This window comes from Ciona intestinalis, chromosome 12, assembly GCF_000224145.3.
Source record: "Ciona intestinalis chromosome 12, KH, whole genome shotgun sequence".
Lineage (NCBI taxonomy): Eukaryota > Metazoa > Chordata > Ascidiacea > Phlebobranchia > Cionidae > Ciona > Ciona intestinalis.
This window is the reverse complement of record NC_020177.2, coordinates 4,260,722-4,270,354: the sequence shown is the minus strand read 5'-3', so window position 1 is coordinate 4,270,354 and position 9,633 is coordinate 4,260,722. Positions and strand designations below refer to the sequence as shown.

Here is a 9,633-nt window from a genome sequence, read left to right as displayed (position 1 = left end):
TATATACTATATTGTTTGGCAATGACAGCCAGTATAGCATTGGTGTCATCTTTTATAAACCTTATGCACTGTTACTGTTTACGATGTACTTTGTGAGTGATTATTTTTTATGTCTACAAGTTTTGTGAGGGATTATTTTATATGGTTGACAGTTTGGACAACCATATGTGTCCACTGGAGTTTAAACAGTAAATGTTAATTGTCTTGCCCAAGAGCACATACACCCATAACGGTAGCAGCATCGAGCATGGAACCCAGCATACTTTTTAGTTACCCGAGTATCCAATGATTGAGCCGCAGCGCTGGTTTTATTGCCCAAACTGTTTATTAAATCACATTTTCCACAGGAGAGAAGTCACAAGGTTGAAGGAAGCGCTGGAAGAAGAGAAAAAACTTCGAATTAAACTTCAGGTATAAACGAATTTATTCTCTTTGCCCTATCACATATTTAGGGTGGTAATGGGGCAGTTGTAAGCTGAATACGAGAACCTCTGGCACACCACTCAATAAAACCTCACTTAAAGAATAGAATAGTTTTTTTTTTTTTCAACAATATACAGGATATAAACATCTTATGAAAATAAATTATTTATACATATATATACATTTTTTAAATTAGGTGATAATTATGAAATATTTTTCCACCAGGATGATCTTGCAGCACTTCAGATGCGACTTGGTTGACCTTTTAACCCCTGCACCTTAGCGATTAATGTAATTTTAGCTTTCTATGGATCATATCTCTGCATTGTGGGCAACACTGACTTGTGTAATTCCTTCATTGTGCTTGGCAACACTAAACGAAGGAAAATCTCTCGCTTTTGACAAGATTTTGCATTGTGATCTAAATCCTACAACAAGTGCCCCATTAACACTGGACATCAAACATGCCTTGACATTGTGCTCTTACCGGTTAACTGAATCCAGAAAGACCTCACTTGAAATACTGATTGCTAAAAATCTGTCACGATCTGTCAAGTGTGCCTCAAATGGAATGTAACAATTTTAAAAGATAACTGAAATGTTCTTAAGCTTTTTCATAACTCTAACCCCGTTTCTGTTTATATGTGTGTACCCGAACCCCCTGTTCATGGCCCCCTACAAGTGAATACCTTTTGAAACCCAATGTCATATTGACTATGCATTAACAACACGCATTCCGTATGAGCCAACGCTCAGTATTAACATCAGCACTTAAATACGGGGGGGTTGTTAATGTTTTTCGTTCGTTTCTTATTCATGTTGGTGTCTCGTCAGCCGTTTGTAGCAAAAAGTCCCCACGCGCGGTAATAGTGACCCACACATTTGCACTTGATTTTAAGTCTTACGTCACGGCTCATGACGTGACGTCACGTTGCGAGTAAGTAAGTGACGTAGCGAAAGCTACAACAGTTCTCGGATAATTCCCGCTTTCTAACACTCCGCTGCTTTCTCATGTAGCTTTCCATATATCTCCGCATATTTTATGTCGTTTTATTTTTTCGCCGGTTTTAAGCTTTTTTTCAGGAACAGTGCCGACTTCACCACGAGTCGCAAACTGCAATGCTTGTACATAGAAGACAATCAAATGTTGTTTCGCAGCCACTCCGCTTTTTGTTGTTTCTAGGCAAAAAACGACATATTTTGCCGTAGAACACCAAGCGAGTATCAGCGATTTGAGACTGGTGTACATTTTTCGATTCCCTTGTTTTGATAATGATCGGTAATACGTTATTACATTCTGCTTTCAAAATTGTGTGTTCAATATTGTTTGGTAGGAATATGGAATCTAGCAGAATCCGTGTAGAAACAGGTTTATATATGGACTCTGGGAATATAGGTTCTCAAGTAGGCCATGGGTTACCTGATGCTATTGGTGTATAGCACGGTGGAGGAAGATGGGACATATTTAGCACATAATATAAATGTCATTAACGTTATTCAAACAATTAGCAGACTATGGGGGTCGTCAGGACAAGGTTTTATAATTCTTTGAATGTTCTTAGTTTACAACCGATATAGAATAAAAGGGTGTCCCATTTTCCCCATTATACAAGTGGGGTGGGGAAGATGGGACACCTTTAGCACAAAATATATAAATATCCTGGTCGTGTTTTAAACAATTAACAACGGTCTATGAAAGTCGCGTGGACAAGGTTTTATAATTCCTCGAATGTTCTTTGTTTACTACCAAAATGTACGAGAAAATAGAATGAAAAGGTGTCCCATCTTCCCCCATCCTACTATATATTATCACAAAGGCAATGACTCCCATGTTAAATAAGTGCATGTATTAAACTTATGATTTGTACAATCCAGCTACCAATGTAATTACGTTCTCACTTAAATGTATGCTATGTGTTCACACAAGTCGCAGGAACTCCGGCAAAAACAATTATTACTGCAATCTTCACAATCCACTGTTTCTATAAATAGATTTCAGTGTTACCCGTTGTTAAGTAACTGTTTTTCAAACCCTATCACCAAAACTGTAAACTCCTATTTTTAAAGGCACCACCGGCGCTTAGAATTCGCGCGAAATTCAATTTAGCATTGTTACGTCACAAATACTCCGAGCAACGCCGAAAATTAATGACGAAACGATGCTAAATTGTTGTGCCGCGTAACAATTGGCCAATCAGCTTCCATCTTTCCATTCACGTGATCTAAAATTTAAATTTTTGCGAGCATGAGTTTGGGACGATTCGTTCTTTTGGTTTGTTACGTTTTGGAATAAGGATGGTTTTGGAAAAGTAGCGCTAGCAATTGAAAGTTATACTGTAGTTAAGTCAAGGCAGCTATAGGTGGTTATTTTTGTACTGAATATGCAATATAGAAGTAATATAGTAAATTTATTTGTTCAACTAATATTTAACATCTAATTTGCAGTTGGCCACTTTCAAAATTAATTCCATAAGATTTTGATTTATTTGAATCTACACTGAAGCAATGCCGACCGAAATCTTGTGTTCAAATCAAATCAATGTTATCTCGCTTACGAATGAAGATGCCTTGAGTGACAGCCGACGACGCAGCTTTGAATTGGCAACGTTAAAAGTAAATTGTGCTTATCACTGCTCGCTTACTGTTTTATTATTCTAGTCTTTTGTTTATATGCGTATGACGTAGCCTTAGGTAGATAACACGACTTAATGATAAAACCAAACCAATATACGATTTTATTATTTTTGTGCCCCTACACTACGTTTTATGAATGAGATTCTGTTTTCACTGTCTTAACCGATTATGTTATTACAGCAATTCAACATACACGGAGAAAGATCTAATAACTCCGAAACGACATATCTACAAGTTCGCACAGTTGACCTGCATAACCGGTAAGTGCAAATTTGTATTGACAACTGTAAACTACGTGTGTATTATATAACGGCGATGTGGTTAGTGCATTCTACGTGTGTGATGTCGTGGGAAATACTTTTTTATTCATTGAACTCTGTTTATCACCACTACCAAATAAAACGAGAAAATGGAATAAGAGGGCATCCCGTCTTTCTGCCCAACCCACTATATTAACATGTATATGGACTATAATAACGTAAGTTTTACAATTACAGAGTTAAGTTCGTAGCAGGATCATCTTGAATTGCTCCATAGAACCAATGCATGTGATCCACGTTAAGCGGGTAAGTAAATGCCCGATTCTGTTTCACGGGAAAATATTGTTATATTTTAATCCGCTGTCGCCTAGTTAGCTTTTATGGCATATTGATTCTCAAGCCAATATTGTTACGCATTTCTATATGTTGATCACTTTACTGTCTTATGCAGCTCTGCATATGAATACCGAACTTAACATTTCGTATTTTAACTAATTAATCCTTTCATTTCAGATGCAAACACTACGCCATCTACTCCGCTATATAAGAGTACATTGGTACAAAGCTGTCTCCGTGAACCGCTGAAAAAAAATCGGTAAGTTTAATGACCATTGAACTCGTATAATTGTTAGTCATTGTCTATTCGCTTTGGGTTAAACAGTTGTTCCTCGTAAATACTGTGGCATCGGACGAATACTTAGCACATAATATCCATGTTTCATTCTTCTTAAACGTGTTTTAACAATTAATGTTCATTTTTAGTCGTAAGGCTACGGTTCCCTAGTTGCAAAAATATTCTTTATTTACTACCAAATGGAACGATATGAAAGTGAAAATTGGTCCATTCTGCACCAAATTATTATATTAATACTAATGTATGCTTTACGCAATATTGAAATGCTCAATTTAAAACTTAATATTTTACGTCACAGATATGACGTCACAGTTGATATGACGTCACTCAGCTGGTTCTATGAGCAAATAATAACCAAGAATATTACGGAAACCAAAGAACTGCCGGTGGAAGAAAACACGAAGGTAGGCCTATATTCATTGTTGTTTTACTGATTAAACGTTCAATCTCGCAAGTGATAAAATTTGAAAAGTAAACGACGTATCGGTATCAACATCTGTTTACACTAAACGATATTACAGAAATTCTGCATTATGACAGATTGCAGTAATATGTAAATAGTGAATTAAGCAACGAATCGTAACATTTTACTACTTTTACAGAAAAGAGAAAGACGGAACCAAAGCTCAAGAACGAAGATGGAACCATAGCATACTCAGACTAAGATTTATTCTTGGTCGATGTAAATACTAACTTATGTGAGCTGTAGCATAAAATATCCCTTATACTTATTGAATGCTTGTTTAAAATTGGATGTTTATTGGTACACTGTGTGTGGTGTGGGGTCGGGAAGTATACGGAGATCAAATAATTAAAGTCCACCTTATACACGTTAGTAATGTAACGTGGTTGGGAATCTTGGGTTTTATTTCTCCATTTGTGTGTGTGTGTGTGTGTGTAAACAACCTGCATAAGAACGGTGCGCGCAGGTCAGATTTCCCCAACTTTAACCCATACTCCTGGTGTCACTTATCAGCAAGGCCGGACAGTCGGCATCAGATAGATAGAAGTGACATCGCAATAACTAGGGATCGCTGTTAGGAAGTTTTAAGTTAGACAGAACTGGGACACTGCACCCGCGGCCGACACAACACGTGTCATTGCACTCAGGCCAAACAAGCAGTGCCCGGTTTGCGAAAACCATATTCCAACACGCCGGTTGGTTAAAAGTCCGGTCAGCGAAAGCTGGTGGGTTCCAACTGCAAAACAATTAGGCGCCAAACCTGCGACTAGGGTAGGGATCAAAAATACAAAAAAGTTAGCTCCCTGTTAGGCCCCCTAAAAACACTAACCCATTACTTCTTTTAAAGGTGCATTTATGTTGTTATTCCTTTTTTGAATCGACAACAAGCGCGAATATGCGACGCAAACTCGACGCTGTTGCGGCGGATAAAGTGATTCCGAAGATCACTCGGTTCGATCAATTTTGCTTTAAAGCAAGATATAGTTAGCTCCCAAAATCCGTTCTTATGCAGTTTCCCCACTTCGTAAACAAATTAGTTATTGCGACGCGACGGATCGCAGCGGCGAAATAAACGCGGTTCTGAATATTGATTATTATTGTATTGGCCCATAGAGAATGCTGTGTTGCTTGCTTATTGTATGGGGTGGGGTATGGTGGTGTTGGGGGATTGTGGTGTTTATTGTATGTATTGATACACACTTACACTATATACGAAACGAACTGTAATATTCTGATAAATCCATGGTGTGGGCATAGGTTTGTTGCTTCTTTCGGGGTTATTACTTGACAAAAAAATGAATGAATTTCAATACAGATTGTTTATTTTAGCATTGCTGTAGCCTGTGGGTACAAAGGGCAATATATTGCTAATCTTAATGCTAATCTATCGAATATCTATGTATCGTCTACTATTGTCTAACTTGCAATGTTGGGTCATTTAAATGGGGTTGCCATTGCGGCGGATAAGAGGCGTGCATGGGGTGACGGACGTTTTGCATACATGATGTGCGTTTTAATTCTCAATCATTGGCATTTTTGCTTGTTTTTTTTTGCGTTCGGTACCGATTTTCACGGGAATTTATTTTTTTACTCGCTGGCGCTAATGATTTTTCCGTTGCGCAGAGATTACTTTCGTTTTTAATTTTTGTCTTTGTTATAGTCGCCGGCGCTAACTCTTCATTTTTACGCTATCGTGGAGCACCCGTTTTTGTTTTCGTTTTTCCGTTTTTCCATATGTCTTACGCGAAAATGCCAATGGAGGAGAATTAATTTCGTGCAGATGTTATGCGTGTTCGTAATCTCTATATGCAACCTCTACTCAATTGAGAGCCCTATCTAAAATTGGGGGCTGACTCTGAGAGCCCTATCTAAAATTGGGGGCTGGCCAATCTAAAATTGGGGGCTGACTATGAGAGCCCTATCTAAAATTGGGGGCTGACTCTGAGAGCCCTATCTAAAATTGGGGGCTGACTCTGAGAGCACTATCTAAAATTGGGGGCTGACTCTGAGAGCCCTATCTAAAATTGGGGGCTGACTCTGAGAGCCCTATCTAAAATTGGGGGCTGACTCTGAGAGCCCTATCTAAAATTGGGGGCTGACTCTGAGAGCCCTATCTAAAATTGGGGGCTGACTCTGAGAGCCCTATCTAAAATTGGGGGCTGACTCTGAGGGCCCTATCTAAAATTGGGGGCTGACTCTGAGGGCCCTATCTAAAATTGGGGGCTGACTCTGAGAGCCCTATCTAAAATTGGGGGCTGACTCTGAGGGCCCTATCTAAAATTGGGGGCTGGCCAATCTAAATTTGGGGGCTGACTATGAGAGCCCTGAGAGCCCTATCTAAAATTGCGGGATGACTCCGAGAGCCCTATCTAAAATTGGGGGCTGACCAAAAAATTTGGGGCTGACTATGAGAGCCCTAACTAAATTAGGGGGCTGACTATGAGAGCCCCAACTAAATTTGGGGGCTGAGCCCGAGAGCCGTAACTAAATTTGAGGTATGACTCCGAAAGCCCTAACTAAATTGGGCTGTTTTATATCTGCTATTGGGTCCTAACCCTGGGATTACATTATTATGCGGCCCCGGTGAGCATGGCCGGCCATGGTTACTCAGAACTTACAGTTCTACACTTTATTCATACTAATCATACATACACATACAAACGTGGTGCAAATGGTTAGGTGCTACAGCTCACTCCTTATATATTTTATATTTCCTAAATCATTGGATCAGCCATTGTCAGGTCAGAAGTGTGTGTCGTGTCCAATTTTTTGTGTCTTGTGTCCAATTTCTCACAGTACGCCTCTTAACGCGGTAAGCCACGTATAACGATGGTGTGTTGGGAGGTGTAAGTTCAGTTTATGAGATGGTCAGTCCAGGTGGCAGTTCTTGGTCATGTATGTTTTGTGCGTCTCGTTACAAACTTCGCAATCGCTACGCATTTCGCAAATCGTTGGGTGGCGTCGATCGCTGCCTAGCGTGCTTTGATCTTCTAGTCTCGTGAAGATCAAGGCCCAGGTATAACTAGGGCTACTGGCGAGAGGTCCTGGTAAAAAAACCTCAACGACCACAAGCGAAGCAGCCTCCTGGGCGTGGTTGGAATCTTCGCTGTAAAATAAATAAACATTTAATATTATAATTAAATAGACATTTTGGTAAAACTTTATTGTGTCAATGTTTCTGCCATAGACAAGCAATACTATACATTGGTGTGTTTTGAAATGGCACAAGAAATATTTGTGCAGTAAATGTATTTTACTGGATCGGCTATTTATTTATAATATTACGTTATTCCTAGCAGCAAAACCGCGATAAATATAAATGTTATATATGGGGGTATATGGGACACCTGTTTATTTTATTTTCTCGTCCCATTTGCTAGTAAACGAAGAATATTAAAAAAATATAAAACTGTATCCTCACGACTACCATAGGCCGTTGTTAATTGTTTAAAACACGATCAGGATATTTGGATATTCTGTGCTAAAGTTTTCCCATCTTTCCCACAGTCTATTTTTACTGCTGCTTTTGCAACTAGGCATAATGTAATACATAATTCTTGGTATAAAATCCATTAATAAGTTAAGTTATTCCCGGACCCCTTAACAACAAAAACAATTGCGTAAAACAACAATTAAAACTTACTTCAAACTGAAACTGCAGTTACGTATTTAAACTAAATAATTTTAGAGAGAACATACGCATTTCTATGTAAAACCAAACTTAAAATTACATTCTTCGCTTGCCATGTAAACGGAACCTACAGTGTGTTGCTGATGTGACATCAACCTCCAATTCTGCACATTTCTGGAAGGAGAAAAATTTATCTAGTCTGACATGTTGTCTGCACAAGTGACTTTGTTAGAACGTACATGTGTTGTTCGAACAACCTGAGAAATTAAATTCCCAATTCTTAATCTCGAAATAAAATAACACCGTTTTTACACCGATGAATGTAGAGCACAAACAGTAAATACCTATTACGGATTGTCTGTTATTATCGCTCATAATGTTTATGAATTCAAGATCCAAAGTTTGAACCTTTTTGATGATACCAATACAGTCTTTCGTTAAAAAATAAAAAAAATAGCAACATTTGTCATTAGCAGTAAACACGTTCCCTAACATTGTTAGCGTGTATGTTATGCTGCAAAACACTACGATAATCTTACCAATTTGAAAAAAGAAATCCCGTTTTCCGAACAAAAGTTCTAAGAAGCAAGCACAAGGTAAATCATTTTAAATCAACTGTTGCAAAATGGATTTTAAAACCAAGTGTTGCATCGTGTATAGTGTTCAATGGCATTTTTCCAATATGTTTTTGACTTATTACCATATTAACATAACGAGGTAAGGTAGTTATATGTGAAAAAATCTGGTATTTACCTTCAAAGAACTTGTTCAAGCTTGTCCAGGGATACCACATCGGGAAGTATATATCTAGTTTTCGTTTTTTTTTCTCTCTATAAATATATAAAAATAAAAATAAAATTAAATAGCAATTTTATAAAAGTAGTATTAATTTTTAATTTATACAAATTAACGACAGCCGATTAGCCGGTTAAGTGCAAAATAAAGTAACTAATTAAAAACTTGATATTACTTTGGTAGAATTTAACTAAATTTAAATAATCATATGACAGGGTTAGGAGTATTAAAAGTAGATTTGTAAATTATAGATCAGTGCAACTACAAGTGTACAAGTTTATGATTTGTTAACGTAATTGAAAATGTTTCTACATATTAGGATATCTGAAAGAATATATATCTATATATATATCTATATATTCTTTTCTGGGGCAATTCTTTCTGGGGCAATATATATATATTAGGATGGGGGGAGATGGGACAGGTTTTCATTCTACTTTTTCGTTTGATTTGGTAGTAAACAACGAACATTTTTTTCATACTTTGTATATTTTTTTTCATATTTTGTCTATGTTTTGTATATTTTCTTCATCTTTTGTCCATGTTTTGTATATTTTTTTCATATTTTGTCCATGTTTTGTATTTTTTTTTCATATTTTGTATATTTTTTTCATATTTTGTCCATGTTTTGTATATTTTTTTTTTCATTTTCGTCCATGTTTTGTAGATTTTTTTCATATTTTGTCCATGTTCTGTAGATTTTTTTCATCTTTTGTCCATGTTTTGTATATTTTATTTATATTTTGTAATTTTTTTTCATTTTTTAAATATATTTTTTTCATTTTCGTCCATG

General features: G+C 37.1%; 1 protein-coding gene and 1 long non-coding RNA gene across 4 annotated transcripts in view; both read left to right on the top strand.

Moving 5' to 3' along the window:
- The window catches only part of LOC100186262 (CD2-associated protein), a 15,413-nt gene extending 13,681 nt beyond the window's left edge, over window positions 1-1,732 (top strand). For all 3 annotated transcript variants that reach the window (XM_026837147.1, XM_018814532.2, XM_009862221.3), the window contains 2 exons: window positions 348-411; window positions 649-1,732. In XM_026837147.1, the coding sequence (XP_026692948.1) occupies window positions 348-411; window positions 649-684 (100 nt within the window). In that variant the 3' untranslated portion in view covers window positions 685-1,732. The remainder of the gene's footprint in view (window positions 1-347; window positions 412-648) is intronic.
- A 1,034-nt stretch (window positions 1,733-2,766) lies between these two features.
- On the top strand, window positions 2,767-5,308 carry LOC104266328. Its single transcript, XR_717514.3, has 6 exons — window positions 2,767-3,036; window positions 3,238-3,317; window positions 3,555-3,623; window positions 3,831-3,912; window positions 4,250-4,355; window positions 4,554-5,308. It is a non-coding gene; the product is annotated as an uncharacterized LOC104266328 (long non-coding RNA).
- Window positions 5,309-9,633: the final 4,325 nt, after the last annotated feature.